Raw genomic sequence first — 16,906 nt, forward strand, 5'->3', positions numbered from 1 at the left:
TGTACATGTAGACAGATTGGAGTTGTACGTGTAGACAGATTGGATTTGTACGTGTAGACAGATTAGAGTTGGTTGCGTAGACAGATTGGAGTTGTACGTGTAGACAGATTGGAGTTGGCCATGTGGACAGATGGGAGTTAGGCATGTAGACAGATGGGAGTTGTACGTGTAGACAGATGGGAGTTGTACGTGTAGACAGATGGGAGTTGTACGTGTAGACAGATTAGAGTTGTACGTGTCGACAGATTGGAGTTGTACGTGTCGACAGATTGGAGTTGTACGTGTAGACAGATTGGAGTTGGTTGTGTGGACAGATTGGAGTTGTACGTGTAGACAGATTGGAGTTGTACGTGTAGACAGATTGGAGTTGTACGTGTAGACAGATTGGAGTTGTACGTGTAGACAAATTGGAGTTGGTTGTGTAGACAGATTGGAGTTGTATGTGTAGACAGATTGGAGTTGGCCACGTAGACAGGTGGGAGTTGGCCATGTCGACAGATGGGAGTTGTACATGTAGACAGATGGGAGTTGTACGTGTAGACAGATTGGAGTTGGTTGTGTCGACAGATTGGAGTTGGTTGTGTAGACAGATTGGTGTTGTACGTGTAGACAGATTGGAGTTGTACATGTAGGCAGATTGGAGTTGTACATGTAGACAGATTGGAGTTTACGTGTAGACAGATTGGAGTTGGTTGTGTAGACAGATTGGAGTTGTACGTGTAGACAGATTGGAGTTGGCCATGTCGACAGATGGGAGTTGTACATGTAGACAGATGGGAGTTGTACGTGTAGACAGATTGGAGTTGTACGTGTAGACAGATGGGAGTTGTACGTGTAGACAGATGGGAGTTGTACATGTGGACAGATGGGAGTTATACATGTAGAAAGATTGGAGTTGTACGTGTAGAAAGATTGGAGTTCTACGTGTAGACAGATTGGAGTTGTACGTGTAGACAGATTAGATTGTACATGTATACAGATTGGAGTTGTACATGATATAGATTGAAACTGACTGAGTCCCAAGAACCTGCTCGTAGCACCTTAGGAGCAACAACAAGCCAATCTGAAAATGACCTGCTTGTCCTGGTTAATTTGAACTTCCAGTCTTTGGGATATTCAACCAACATACTAAGCATCATATCGGCACTGAATTTTACATAGCACATTACTCATTGTGTGAGAGGCAGAAGACCAAATTAAACAGCATATCCTTTCGGTAGTTTGCAATAAAAATCGTACTGACATAACCAACCAGACTGGACTTGCCAACCAATCAGAATTTTTTTCCCCCATGCTGTATAAAAGTTTGTTTCACCTTTAATTGGTATTCTTGCTAATTATCCTGATGAGTACAGGATGCAAAACTTCAACAAAATGTGAAATAAAAACAGAAAATGCAGGAGATGCTCAGCAGGTCTGTCAGCAACTGTGGCGAGAGAAACAGAGTTAACGTTTTGAGTCCAGAGATTGTTCTTTGCAACTCAAATTCTGAAAAGTTAACTCTCTATTTCTCTCCATAATTGCTACCAACCTGTTGAGTTTTCCCAGCACTTTCTATTGATTTTTTTCATATTCCCAGCATTTGTAGTCGTAGAGATGTACAGCACAGAAACGGGCCCTTCAGTCCAACTCATCCATGCCAACCAGATATCCCAACCATTAGTTGTATATTGCTTTTTGATTAGATCAGATTCCCTACAGTGTGGAAACAGGCCCTTCAGCCCAACAAGTCCACACCGACCCTCCGAGGAGAAACCCACCCAGACCCATTTTCCTCTGACTAAAGGACCTAACATTATAGGCAATTTAGAATGGCCAATTTACCTGACCTGCACACCTTTTGGACTGTGGGGGGAAACAGGAGCACCTGGAGGAAACCCACACAGACACAGGGGGAATGTGCAAACTCTACACAGTCACTCAAGGCTGGAATCGAATCTGGGTCCCTGGCGCTGTGAGGCAGCAGTGCTAATCACTGAGCCACTGTGCTCTTATACAACAAAATGTCTTTGTTCAACAAAACTCAAGCTCTGTACTACAAAATGTGTACTTATTTCTCTTGTTGATTTTGTTTTCACTTTAAATTAACTATAGTATATAAATTGTCTATCCTAGTGATGTTAGCACGGGTTAATAATTTTTCAGGCTGCTTACATTAAAATCATTTAGTTGAGCAATTCACATAATGAGACAAAGACCAATTTAGTTTTGACAATCAAAGTTCACAGTGTAAAAATAAAACTACTGGCTGCCAGAATTTGTTTTTTTTTCCAATATACTGTTCTGTTGAATTTAAGATTTATTTTAAGAAAATAATGTTCAGATACTGATTCATGACTTTTATACTGTAGTTACTTAGTGCAAAAGAGTCAAGCTGCAATTGTACAGGTTCTTAATGAAACCACAGCAAGAATTTTGATGTACTTCCACAAGGGTATACATACTTCAGAAATGGTCCAACGACAATGCTAAAGACTAATTCTTGAATTAGAGGGTTGACCTACAAGAAGAGATTAGTTTTACCAGACTGATTCACGGGATGGCAGGCTTGCCCTGTGAGACCAAATTTGGTTAATTGGACCTGTATTCACTGGAGCTTCAAAGAATGAGATCAGATCTCATTGAAACATGTAAAATTCTGCCAGTGCTGGACAGACTGAATGCAATTGGTTTTTCACCTGACTGAGGATTTAGAATAAAAATCGTGGTCTCAGGGCAAAGGATAGGCCAGTTTGGACTGAGATGAGGAGAAATTCAGTCAGTGGGTGAACCCACTGAATATTCTACCACCAAAGAGTATGAAGTCAAGGCACTAAATATGTAAGAAAGAAAGAGATATATTTCTAGAGGCTAAGGGTGTCACTTAGTATGGTGTTGAGACACAGGATCAGCCATGAATGATTGGCCTACTTCTGTGTCTATGTTTCTAAACTATTTTCCTATGAATACTTCTCTGATTTGGAGAGCATAAGTGGCTTCACTGACCCATGAAATTCTGAGAGGGCTTGCCAGGGTAGATTCTGAAGGGATATTTTCATTGTTGGTACTAGGGGCATCATGTAAAAATAATGGGGTGTTTATTTAGTGGAGGAAAGATTTCTTCCCAAGATTGAATTTTTTTACATCTAGTTGTGAATGTTTGGAGTTCTCTACCCTAATACATTGTGGATCATTGAAGACTGCGACAAACAGATTTCTGGACTAGGGAATCAAGGCGCATAGGCAATGGATGGGAAAATGAAATTGAGATCAAAGCTCATTTATGCTACAGCAGGCTCAGGAGGCTCAGTAGTTCCTATTTTTTATATGTTTGTGATGTGTTCTTTTATTGTTGTGAATAGCTTTTAAGTTTGATCAACTGGGATCCATTTTCCAATCTCTCTGATGAAATTCATAGGTCCTTGCAGCAAAGTAATGCACAATGAATAACAATGAATGGACTGAACCACCAATCTAGATGTCTTATGACATCACAGACAAGCACCTGCTCTGTTAAAGCTAGCTCTGTATGAACAGATTGTATCAATGAGAAAAAAGAAGCTAATTCAAAATTACTTACTTCACTGGTTGCCATGTTTCTTGTTCAAAGCTTTTATGAATAGACTGAGCAATTGCCGATTCCATCAGATCAATATAACGTACCACCAGTGGAACAAAGAATTCTTGCAAATGTTTGTGAAATTTTCCATTGCACAATTGAGCTTTGAAAGAAGAATGAATTGCATTCATTAAACTTCAGATTTATAAATAGATATTTTCAATACATGCCATCATGCATCACTTGGATGTATAGAAACACATAACAGTATTTCAATTAGACCTGGAATAGAAATCAGAGAAGCTGCTGGAGCACAAATTAGAACCAAAATATTCCTGAAATGAGGAAGTCCAACAAATGTGAATAACTCACCTGTGGTTATTATACCAAGATAGATCTATGCAATTTCACAAGAATTCAGCAATACAACTGTCAGTTCATTCCAAGTTCAAAAGTTTTGTGTCAGAACTGCCTTCTCAAATAATACATTTATTACCACATGTCCGAAGAACAGGAATGAAACAATTCCTTTCCACTGAATAGTTTATGTACAGGTGGAAATGGATAGGGTGATCTAATGTAAGAAGACTCAGAGAGGGCTTCTGCAAAGCATTAACCCTAGCACAAACCCATTGGGCTGGATGCTCTGTTTACAATCTGCAAATTCTTTGTATAATTTCCAAATGCTAATATTCTAATAAATATTATCGACAATGTATGCTTGAAATGTACTCAATCAATTTCCCTTCCCCATTTAATTAATAGGTAATTGAAGTCAATTGAAGTAAACAGATTTATTACACACCAAAGTAAATATTAGGAAAAGAGCACCTCTAAAACATGTGGACAAAAAATATCACTGACAGCAATTTCAAAGGTTTTGTTTCATATAACCTCGCTCTGGGCTATTTTCTCTTTACACAAAGAAACATCAGGATTTTCATTCAGTCAGCTTGAACTCACTTCTCCGTATATCTTGTATGATAAATATTTCACTCCTTAGTTGTGCTAGTTTTGTTTTACTTGCTGAAAGTAGAAAACAGCACTTTTTATTTATTTTTCTATGTTCTAGTTTATATTTCAATAGGCTTTTTAAAAACTTGCCTAATGGTGTCTGTTCCCTCTGAACATGTATTCCTCCTTCTCACACCCCAGCAACCATTATTACACAATTTATTGTTTCTGTCAATTTATTTCATCCTGTAGTATGTTTGGAGATTTTAAAACAAAACTGCCACAATAATTATGAACATTTTTTTTCTGTGATGCTTCCAAAGTTGATTTCACTTACTGTTGGATTTCCCAAGGAAAGACGTTCCTGCATTCAAACTACAGGGAAGATATATTTGTCATGACGCAGTGTAGAGTCACCAGAATATGACCTAGGCTTAAATGTGAAGACAGTTTGCATCAAGTTGATTTGTATTCCTGGACATTCCAAAATTTGAGGGGTAATTCAACCAAGATACACAAAATTATGAAAAAGATTGATTGGATAGACTTAGAGAAACTGTCTGCCCTGGTGGGGGTGTTTATAACACAGGAAATAAAATTTAAAATTCAAGCCCAACCATTTAGAAGTGGAACCAGAATGCAATTTTTCCTCAAAAAGGTGTAGAATTTTGGTTAGACAGTCATTGGCAAGTTTAGGTCAGAAATTTATTATCAGGAATGATTAAAACTGGCAATGATCCTGATGGTCTAACTGTGAATGGATTAAGAAAAGTTTAAGTTATATATTTACATTTATATGTTTATAAAAGTTTACATTTACAAATGCACTTTCCATTTTCATACAATGATCTGCTTTCGATCATTTTTGCACTTCAATTATATTATTCTTACTGATATATTCATTAACATGCTTGTTCATGACGATCATCATATGTTTGGAGACAACAAAACAAATACTATAGACCTAGAGATGCGCCTGCGAAGGTTAGAGATATGTGGCTACACAAAAGATAACATGTACAATCCCCAAACCTCCTCAGGTGTTACTTTCCATTTCTAAGCGCATTGGCTGTAAAAGCACACCATCTCATTGTTACAAAAACAAGGCTGTTTCTGCAAAAGCACACTGTATGTGCTTTGTGTGTTTCAGCAAGCATTATTGTCATTACTGTTGCCATTGCCACCCACTGAGACACTGTGACTGCTGCACTGCCTTCACGGTTGCTCTAACTAGTTATCACATCCCTCAAGACTGGGCAAAACAAGATCTTCTGTACAGTAAGCACACTTTATTTTCTACACAGATGTTACTTGCGCTGTGTGAAGGCAACTGAGGAGTCCATTCCAATCTGCTCCAACTGAATTAAACACCTTGCTTTCAGTCACCCCTTCTGTTTCCCTGGCAGCACATTAGGGCAAAGTGTGCAGCAGAATCTGATGCATCTTACAATCAACCATCCATACATTTTGTGCACAGTATTGTCTAAAGATGCTTGTGCTGACAACTGTGTTCCATTTTGGAGCAATGCTCAGATCTACTGTTATGCTAGGTCTAATGAGCTTGTCTGTTTGTACGCTGTGTAATACAGAGAGCCACAGAGAACAATTAGCTAAATTTCGAAAACTGACTCTGACAGTGAACATGCCTTCTTATAGGATTGTGCGATTGCTGCAGCTAGTTGCATTTTTATTATTTGAATACGTCCATAATCTATCCATATATTTGTCTTTTTAGTTGCATGGCCATACAAAGCCTGAAAGAGATACACAAGCAATGATTTTAATCTTGCACTCGCCAGGGCACAATTGCAAGAATACCACATTTCAAAGAGAATAACAATTTATACTGCAGAAGATGGTGCTGATCGATTGGGAAAAAAAATTGTTCCCTGTGAAATTTGATACTTTTGTGCTTTAGTGAAGAATGCAAGATGAAAAGATTTGACAGCATAAGAGTTCTGTATGATTTAAATGTAGAAGGCATTTGTAGTGTATATGCATCATAATTTATACAGAAGCATCAAATCTTTTAAAAGCATAAACAGAATCTCTGATTAGACATGAAGGTTCTATAAAGCCATTTCCAAAATTCAAATCGCTTTGTCCTCACTTATAAATCTCTTCAGAGATTTTTTGCAAAGTAACCTCAGATCCTCTTCACTTTCCATATCCCAGCCCCTTTGCTTTGGCCATTACAGGCTGATTTCATGCACCCTCCTGTATGCTTCTTCTCTATGCTAATCCACTCCTTGCCACTCCATGCCATATCATGATTGATGGTCGAGTCTTTAGGCACCTAGGTCCCATTTTCTGATACCTGCTCCTCAAAATCTTCTACCTTTTTACCATCTGACCTCCTTGAAAAATGTTTTGCAGAGCTAATCTCTAAAGTTGCTTTAGACCACCTCTTGCAATTTTTCACTTACCATTTGTCATCTCTTTCGCCTCACACGCACACTGTCTATTTGTAACTGCAGATGACCCAGCACCCACTCCAAATATAAACTTATTTTGCCTGGTGCATATCCTTCAATGTTCAACAAGGCCTTTCTGTGCACTAATTCTCTTATTTGACCTCCTATAGTCATTTTTGAAAGGAAATACTGTTCCTTTTACCAATCCACATATGGTAGAAAAAATAACTAGTCTTTGTGTGCAACTTTCCCTCGCTGTAATATCAACATTCCAGCCACTCATCCCCAGTGCCAGGAGTAGCCTCGAAAATCAGCTAATCTGAAATTACACCAGTGCATTGTTCCTGCATTGAATTGAATTTATTGTCACCTGTACCGAGGCACAGTGAAAAGCTCGGTCTTACGAGCAATACAGGCAGATCACAGAGTTAAGTAGGTAAACAGCAGTAAAAACAAAACACAGGTACTCGCGAATGTTAAGAGTTTGTGAGTCCATCTAACAATAGTAGGGTAGAAACTGTTGTGAAACTGGTTGGTGCATGTGTTCAGGCTTCTGTACCTTCTCCTCACTGGTAGAGGTTTTAGAAAAACATTGCCAGGGTGGGATGGATCCTTAAGAACACTGGCGGTATCCTTGACAGCGGGCCTGGTAGATGAATTCTATAGATGGGAGGTTGGCCTTTGTGATTGTCCGGGCTGAGTTCACCACTCTCTGCAACCGTCTCCGATCTTGAATGGTAAAATTGCCATACCAGGTAGTGATACATCCAGACAGAATGCTCTCGATGGCGTACCTATAAAAGTTGGCAAGGGTATTCGCCATCAAGCTAAATTTCCTCAGATGCCTGAGGAAGAAGAGACGTTGTTGGGCCTTTGTAACCAGTGCATCCACATGAAGAATCCAAGAAAGCTTGTAGGGAATGACCACTCCCAGGAGCTTGACACTCTCCACTTGCTCCACCTCCATGCTGTTAATGTGTAGGGGGGCATGAGTAACATCCTGCCGAAAGTCAATAATGAGTTATATGGTTTTGCTGGCATTGAGAGCTAGGTTGCTCTCAGTGCACCATTTTTCCAGGTCTTCCACCTCCCTCCCGTCTGTAGTCTGTTTCATCGCCATCTGAGATTCGACTGACTATGGTGGTGTCATCAGCGAACTTGTAAATGGCATTAGTCTGGTATTTAGTGACACAGTCATGGGTATATAGGGAGTACAGTAGGGGGCTAAGTATGCACCCCTGGAGGGCTCCAGAGTTGAATGTTAGTGAAGATGAAATATTGTCCCCAGTCTTCACTGTTTGTGGCCTGTGGGTCAGGAAACCGAGGATCCAGTTGCAGAGAGTAGGTCTTAGTCCGAGTGCATGAAGTTTAGTAATCAGTCTCGAAGGGTTAATAGTGTTGAAGGCTGAACTGTAGTCAATGAGTAGGATTCTTATGTAGCTGTTCTTGGTGGCAAGATGTTCTAGGGAGAAGTGGAGGGCAAGTGACATCTAACGTGAATCTGTTGGTCCAATAGGCAGATTGGAGTGAGTCAAGAGTAGTGGGAGGCTGGAATTGATTAATGCCATGACCTGCCTTTCAAAGCACTTCATGACCACTGAAGTTAGAGCCACTGGGCGGTAGTTATTAAGACATGCTGCATGAGCCTTCTTAGGCACAGGGATGATGTTGGCCCTCTTGAAACAGGCAGGGACAGTGGTCTGCTGCAAGGAGAGGTTGAAGATGTCTGAGAAGATCTCTGTCAGTTGATCTGCGCATGCTATGAGTGCACTATCTGGTACTCCGTAGGTCCCATTGCTTTCCTTGGATTCACACGAAGGAAAACTGATCTCACCTCTGATGCAATATCTGGTGGGATATTTTCCTCAGGACTTGTCGGAATAGGTTTGACGTCTCTGCAGAAATTCTGATCAAAGTGAGCATAGAGGGCATTGAGACGATCTGGGAGTTTTGTGTCATTATCTGCTATCTTGCACTATCTCTTTTTAGAACCTGTGATGTCATTCAGTCCTTGCCATAGTCGCTGGGTGACTGTCTGGGTCTCTAGTTTGGGTCGGTATTGGTCCTTGGCTGTCTTAATGACTCTGCAAAGGTCATATTTGGATTCCTTATATTTGAGTGGGTCTCCTGATCTGAAGGCCTCACACCTGGTTTTTAGCAGGTTATGTATGTCCTGATTCATGCAGAATTTACTGTTGGGGAACACCCGGATTGCCTTGCTTGGTATGCCGTCCTCCACACACTTACTGATAAAGCCTGTGATGATGGTGTTGTGCTCGTCCAAGGTACCTGCAGAATGTTTGAACATGGCTCAATCAGCTGATTCTAGACAGTACCGGAGTTGATCCTCTGCCTCCTCCGACCAACACTGGACCTGTATCCGTGAGGGAGGATCTCCCGCTTGAGCTTTTGTCTGTAAGCCGGTAGAAGACGACGCATTGTGGTCGGAGTTCCCGAAATAAGGGTGGGGAGTGGAGCGGTAGGCATCTTCAAAGTGGTGTAGCACTGGTCTAAAATGTTCAGGCCCCTGGTGGGGCAGGTAATGTTCTGGTGCTACTTAAGCAACACCTTCCTTAGATTGACTTGATTGAAATTGCCAGTCACAATAAACAAGGCCTCGGGGTGCTCCATCTACAGGGTGTTCGTGATGGAGTACAGCACATCCAGAGCTTCCTTGACCTTTGCTTGTGGTAGTTTGTACACAGCAGTTAGTATAGCAGCGGTAAATTCCCATGGTAGATAGAAGGGGCGGCAATTAATAGAGAGGAGTTCAAGGTTTGGGGAGCAATAGCTGCCCAGGATTGCAATGTCCATGCACCACAAGTTGTGGATTAAAAAGCAAGCCCCTCCACTCTCTGTCTTACCTGAGCATGCTGTATGGTCCATACGATGGATAGAGAAACCATCAGCCTGATTTGCGGAGTCGGGAATGGATGGGTGATTTACAAATTCATAACTATACTCATTACATTTCCAGACCCTTGTCATTGTAATACAGTCTATAAAAGCAGTGGCCAAGAATCACTTTCAATTCACACCTAACCATGAAAGGTTTAGCATGTTGCAGGGATGGACTGAATGTCAGTGATTTAATCTCTGACAGCAATCAGCATCCTTCAGATTCCAAATATGTGAATACCATAGAGAAGCATCCAATCTTGTATTTGTTGCCAACATTTTCCATCAGTTACAATGATTTAATCTTTGTTGAAATAGAGATCTGCTGAAATGGCAGACCTGCTATCTATGATTTTCCATCCATTATGAATTAATAGATGGCAAACCTTCAGGAGCATACCTTTGAATTCTCGATATGCAAACCCAGCAGGCAAGGCATCCTGCCAGGAATATGAAGTCATTAAATAGGATGCATTATGTTCTGCAGAATCTTTGTCTTTTTAAAAAAATATAAATCTACCTGAAACAAACCCATAAAGTTCCCACAGTTTATTCAATTAAATAACATTGTGGAGTCTTAATCAATTCAAGTCATCTAATTTATGACGATGATCATTTGCACAAGGGTAGGCAACATCTGAAAGATTTGCTAATAAATATAGGTAAACAAATACCTGTCCACTTTCATTTTTATGCATATGTTAAATATGGATGTAAGTTTGCTCGCTGAGCTGGAGGGTTCAATTTCAGACGTTTCATCACCATACTAGGTAACATCATCAGTGAGCTTCTGGTGAAGCACTGGTCGTATGGCCTGCTTTTTATTTATATGTCTAGGTTACCTTGGGTTGGTAATGTCATTTTCCGTGATGATGTAATTTCCTATGGTGATGTAATTTCCTGTGCTTTTCCTCAGGGAGTAGGAAATGGGATCCACATCAATGAGTTTGTTGATAGACTTCTGGTCGGAGTGCCATGCTTCTAGGAATTCTCATGCGTGTCTCTGTTTGGCTTATCCTAGGAAACATGCGTGGGAAAATTTGATAATGCTCTTTAGGAGGGTTGAAACTAATTTAGCAGGGGAATGGGAACCTAAATTGTAATTCCAGGGTCCAGGGAGGTTGAGAGTAGTGAGGTCAGAAATATGGCTTCAAAGTCACAAGAGTGCACAAGCAAGCAGTAAGGTAGTTTGAAGTGTGTCTACTTCAACTTCAGGAGCATCCAGAATAAAGTGGGTCAACTCGCAGCATGGGATGGTACCTGAGACTTCGATGTTGTGGCCAATACAGAGACATGGATAGAGCAGGGACAGGAATGGTTGTTGCAGGTTCCAGGATTTCGATGTTTCAGGAAGAACAGAGAAAATGGTAAAAGAGGGGGAGGTGTGTGGCATTGTTAGTCAAGGACAGTATTACGGTGGCAGAAAGGACCTTTGATGAGGACTCGTTCACTGAGATAGTATGGACTGAGGTTAGAAACAGGAAAGGAGAGGTTGGGACTTTTCTATAGACCTCCAAAAGTTCTAGAGATGTAGAGGAAAGCAAAACAAAGATGATTCTGGATAGGACTGTGAGTAACAGGGTAGCTGTTATAGGGGCCTTTAACTTTCCAAATATTGACTGGAAATGCTATAGTTCAAGTATGTTAGATGGGTCAGTTTTTGTCCAATGTGTGCAGAAGGTTTCCTGACCGTATGTAAACAGGCTTACAAGGGGTGAAGACACATTGGATTTGGTACTGGGTAATGAACCCGGCCAGGTGTTAGATTTGGAGGTGCGTAAGCAGTTTGGTGATAGTGACCACAATTCAGTTATGTTTACTTTAGCATTGGAAAGCGATAGGTATATACCACAGGGCAAGATTTACAGATGTGGGAAGTGTAATTATGATGCAATAAGGCAAGATTTAGGATGAATAGGATGGATAAGAAATTGCAGGGGATTTGGAGCTTATTCAAGGAACAGCTACTGTGTGACCTTGATAAATATGTACCTGTCAGGCAGGGAGGAAGTAGTCGAGCAAGGGAGCCCTGGTTTATTAAAGAAATTTAATATCTTGTCAAGAGGAAGAAGGTGGCTTATACGAGCATGAGACATGAAGGCTCAGTTAGGACACTTGAGATTTACAAGCAAGCCAGGAAAGACCTAAAGAGAAAACTAAGAGTCAGGAAGGGACATGAGAAGCTGTAGGCAGATAGGATCAAGAAAAACCCTAAAGGTTTCTATAGTCATATCAGGAATAAAAGAATGACTCGAGTAAGATTAGGGCCAATCAAGGGTAGTAGAAGGACGTTGTGTGTGGAGTCCGAGGAGATAGGAGAAGCGCTAAATCAATATTTTCATAGGTATTCACACTGAAAAAAGACAATGTTGTCAAGAAGAATTTGGGATACAGGCTACTAGACTAGGTGGGATTGGTGTGGGAAGAGGTGTTAGCAATCCTGGAAAGTGTGAAAATAGATAAGTCCTCTGGGCTGGATGGGATTTATCCTAGGACTCTCTGGGAAAACAGGGAGGAGATTGCCGAGCCTTTGGCTTTGATCTTTATGTTGTCATTGTTTACAGGAATAGTGCCAGGAGGATAGCAAATGTTGTCCCCCTGTTCAAGAAGGGGAGCAGAGTCAACCTGGTAATTATAGACCAGTGAGCCTTACTTCGCTTGTGGGTAAAATCTTGGAAATGATAATAAGAGATAGGATTTATAATCATCTAGGAAGGAATAACTTGATCAGAGACAGTCAACGTGGTTGTTTGAAGGGTAGGTCATGCCTCACAAACCTTATTGGGTTCTTTGAGAAGGTGACCAGACAGGTAGATGAGGGTAAAGTGGTTGATGTGGTATATATGGATTTCAGTTCAGTGTTTGATAAGGTTCCCTACGGTAGGCTATTGCACAAAATATAGAGGCAATGGGATTGAAGGTGATTTAGTGGTTTGCATAAGAAATTGACGAGCTGAAAGAAGACAGAGGGCGGTGGTTGATGGATAATGTTCAACCTGGAGTTCAGTTACTAGAGGTGTACCGCAAGGACCTATTTTGGGTTCACTGCTGTTTGTCATTTTTGTACATGACCTAGATGAGGGCACAGAAGGATAGGTTAGTAAATTTGCAGATGACACTAAGGTCGGTGGAGTTGTGGATAGTGCCGAAGGATGTTGCAGGTTACAGAGGGACATAGATAAGCTGCAGAGCTGGGCTGAGAGGTGTTAAATGGGGTTTAATGTGGAAAAGTGTGAGGTGATTCACTTTTGAAGGAGCAACAGGAATAACGAGTACTGGGCTAATGGTAGGATTCTTGTCAGTGTAGCTGAGCAGAGAGATCTTACTGTCCATGTACATAAATGCCTGGTTGATAGGGTTGTTAAGAAGGCATATGGTGTGTTAGCTTTTCAGAGTCACAAGTTCATGTTGCAGCTGTACAAAACTCAGGTGTGGCCACATTTGGAGTATTGTGTACAGTTTGGGTCACCACATTATAGGAAGGATGTGGAAGCTTTGGAAAGTGTTCAGAGGCGATTTACTAGGATATTGCCTGGTATGGAGAGAAGGTTTATGAGGAAAGGCTGAGGGACTTGAGGCTATTTTTGTTAGAGAGAAGAAGGTTGAGAGGTGACTTAATTGAGACATATAAGATAATCAGAGGGTTAGATAGGGTGGACGTGAGAGCATTTTTCCTCGATGGTGATGGCTAGCACGGGGGGACACAGTTTTAAATTAAGAGGTGATAGATATATAACAGATGTCAGAGGTTGGTTTTTTTACTCAGAGAGTAGCAGGGGCATGCAACGTCCTGCCTGCAACAGTAGTAGACTTGCCAGCATTCCTGAAGAGGGGCTTATGCCTGAAACGTCGATTCTCCTGCTCCTCGGATGCTGCCTGGCCTGCTGCGCTTTTCCAGCACCACACTTTTCAACTCTGGTCTCCAGCATCTGCAGTCCTCACTTTCTCTTCCTTGCCAACATTAAGGGCATTTAAATAGTCATTGGATAAACATATGGATGAAAATGGAATGATATAAGTTATTATTCCATTATGGTTCCACAAGTCGGCGCAACATCAAGGGCCAAAGGACCTGTACTGCACTGTTATGTTCTATGTTCTATCCGTGTCCACTGTAACATTTTGAAGTCATCAGTACAATGTGCTATCAATAATACAGTACTGTGGGAATGAGTAGTGATGTGAAATAGTCAATTAAAATCAATCCTGTCATTTCATGGAAGTGCACCATTCGTACGTTCTGAGAAATCATTCAGTAGCCCCGCAAAGTCCTTCACGGTCCTCTGACCTCTAACTTAGCTCAAAAAGACTTTCCTATTGGTACCAGTTATTGACTCTCTTTGTCTCTTAAAAAATATTTGGTTGCTCTAATAATGGTTTTTGTAACTCTTAGCTAATTTTAATATCATTGGTACACTATAGACATGCTTAATGAGATCCAATGAGAACACACAATCAGACAAAACCAGCAAAGGTCAGATATTGACTGTCAAAGTCAGATTCTCTTACTTTCACAACTTTCATTTGTAAATGTTTTAACTTTTCCTTCTTCATTGGAAGTCACTTGGGATTGACAATGACTTGCTTTCTCTCTGGCCAGATAGATTCTAAAATGGCTCATAAATCCAAAGGATGGTATACAGACTCTGCTACATGTTGGGTAAATAAGGCTTGAAGAATCAATGAAATAAGATAGATGCTTGCAAGTACTCTCCAATGTCTCACCTTCAACTCTGCATGTTTTAGGCAAAGTCTCTTGAGGTGTTTGGTGCATTTTTGAATAAATCATTTCCATTTTGAATGGTCACAAGCCAAGGACGATCATGAGTCTCCTCAGGGTTGATATGAGGACATCCCTAATGCATTTCCACTGGCCTTCCATTACGAGTTCCTGTTGTGACTGGATTCCAAGTGGAACAATTATTGTGGTGAGCTGATGTCAGGCATATGGACAACCTGTCCAGTCGAGCTGATTTTGAGTGATTAGCATCTCAATGCTGGGCGTATTGGCTTGGGAGAGCATGCTGCTTTTGAACCAAATTTCTGGTTACCAGATTTATAGGATCTTAGGAAGGCACGTCTAATCTAATGATGTTCTTATTCCTGCCAATAGTCTCTCTACTCTCCCTATCGGAGCCTCTACGCTTTCTACAGAAGGTTTTGTGCTCTCTTTTGTAGTCTTTCCACTGACATCCCCATGCTTTCTACTCCTTCTATTGATTCACATGTAACATCTGTGTCTCTTACTTTTTCTATTGATGCCTTCAATGACATGATTGCTGTGCATTTTCCGTCTCATGTGCTTTTTTTCCCCCTCTGTATTGTGTTATCTTTATTCTTCCTCCTGATGTGTTGCTGGACTGTTAGCTTTGTTCTGATGTGATCATCCACTTTTTCTATTTGTCTCCTTGGTCATTCTGCTGATTTCCTTAGATTACTTACAGTGTGGAAACAGGCCCTTCGGCCCAACAAGTCCACACCGCCCCGCCGAAGCGTAACCCACCCATACCCCTACATGTACATCTACATCTACATCTACATCTACCCCTTACCTGACACTACGGGCAATTTAGCATGGCCAATTCACCTGACCTGCACATCTTTGGACTGTGGGAGGAAACCGGAGCACCCGGAGGAAACCCACGCAGACACAGGGAGAACGTGCAAACTCCACACAGTCAGTCGCCTGAGGCGGGAATTGAACCCGGATCTCCGGCGCTGTGAGGCAGCAGTGCTAACCACTGTGCCACCGTGCCGCCCACAAATTGTGTAATGCTGTAAAGCTTATTCAAATAATAACTTTACACTTTCTATTACAGGCTAATTTGCTTTCACTCAAAAGCACTTATTGTACAGAATCAAAAATAAATCATACTAGCTTTTATGTAAATACATGGAAGATTTACCAGATGCATTTGCTCCTATCATAAACGATCTCTGCAAAATAATCAGTAACTGTCATAGAGAATCCGTAATTGTGGAATTGGACTGATTTCCTTAATGAGAAAATCATCATTTCCCAATCCATAATTCTAAGACGTGGCAGATTAATAATTGTCATCATAAAATCTATGCACTAAACAATTTTACTGCCTGTTCTAATTGTTTTGACAAACAGTGAAAATTAGGCTGACTATGAGATATTGACTTCGACTGTGTCGGGACTCCATATAATACAGGCAAAGCACTGAAAAAAATGCACTTTCAGACATATGGTTAACAGTATTCACATAGTGGAAGCCTTCAGAGCAATGAAATGAAGGTGAAGATCACAAATTAATTGTAAACGGTAACAGTATATATGGCTATCACAGATACTGATTAACACAATGTGAATAGCCAAGGACAGCATCATATTAGTACTCTATAACCTGCTATGACAAATAGATTCAGTAATTTATCTTAATGAATGTCTGCTCAGACTTACTTTGAAATCATTAGTGGATTATTTCTTTCCCACTGTCTACACATGCCTTGTCAAACTCATACTGTGTTTCTCTGTCCCAATTTAAGCATCAGTCCTACAAGTTCATTTCTAGAACCCACAAGATATACAGTACTGGCAATGCTTCAATTGAAGGCCTGGTGTTAAGTGTGCAGGATTGCTCTGCGTGAAGGGTTTAAGAATCTACTCACATACAGTTATCTAATCCAGAAAGCTGAGCCGAAATAACTTGAAAAAATATAGTCTTTTTAATTGGCTCAATACAGTTAAAAAAAAACTAATCCACTGAGACCCTCACCTTTTTATTTTAGAATGAGATTCTGATAATGAGAGATGACTTTCTTAGTCACTCTGGGCGGTAATATGGATAATTTGATTCCACTTCACTGTCCCTGTTAATTATTAACACTAGCCTTTTTATTGTCCTGAGACTACATTCTGTTGTTTGACCATTCAATTCTTTTTAAAGAGCTATACTTCAGTAAAGAAGCATGTTGATTTTAAAATGCTTCATTAAAATGTCGTTGTGTTCATTTATTTCAAGCCTACCTGCATTTTCACAGCATCTTTTTCTTGCCTTTGTGAGATTATCCCCCTCAGTCAGAGCTACCAGACTCACAGTAATTCTGTCTTGCCATTTTGTGCAGGAAAACTTGT

The 16,906-nt window shown here is 40.6% G+C and overlaps 1 protein-coding gene across 13 annotated transcripts in view; it reads right to left on the reverse strand.

The window, feature by feature from the left end:
• LOC140458187 (calcium-dependent secretion activator 2-like) overlaps positions 1-16,906 on the reverse strand; it is a 746,655-nt gene that overhangs the window by 139,113 nt on the left and 590,636 nt on the right. For all 13 annotated transcript variants that reach the window (XM_072552408.1, XM_072552415.1, XM_072552410.1 and 10 more), the window contains one exon: positions 3,560-3,701. In XM_072552408.1, coding sequence (XP_072408509.1) covers positions 3,560-3,701 — 142 coding nt within the window. The remainder of the gene's footprint in view (positions 1-3,559; positions 3,702-16,906) is intronic.

This window comes from Chiloscyllium punctatum, chromosome 32 (genome assembly GCF_047496795.1).
Source record: "Chiloscyllium punctatum isolate Juve2018m chromosome 32, sChiPun1.3, whole genome shotgun sequence".
NCBI lineage: Eukaryota > Metazoa > Chordata > Chondrichthyes > Orectolobiformes > Hemiscylliidae > Chiloscyllium > Chiloscyllium punctatum.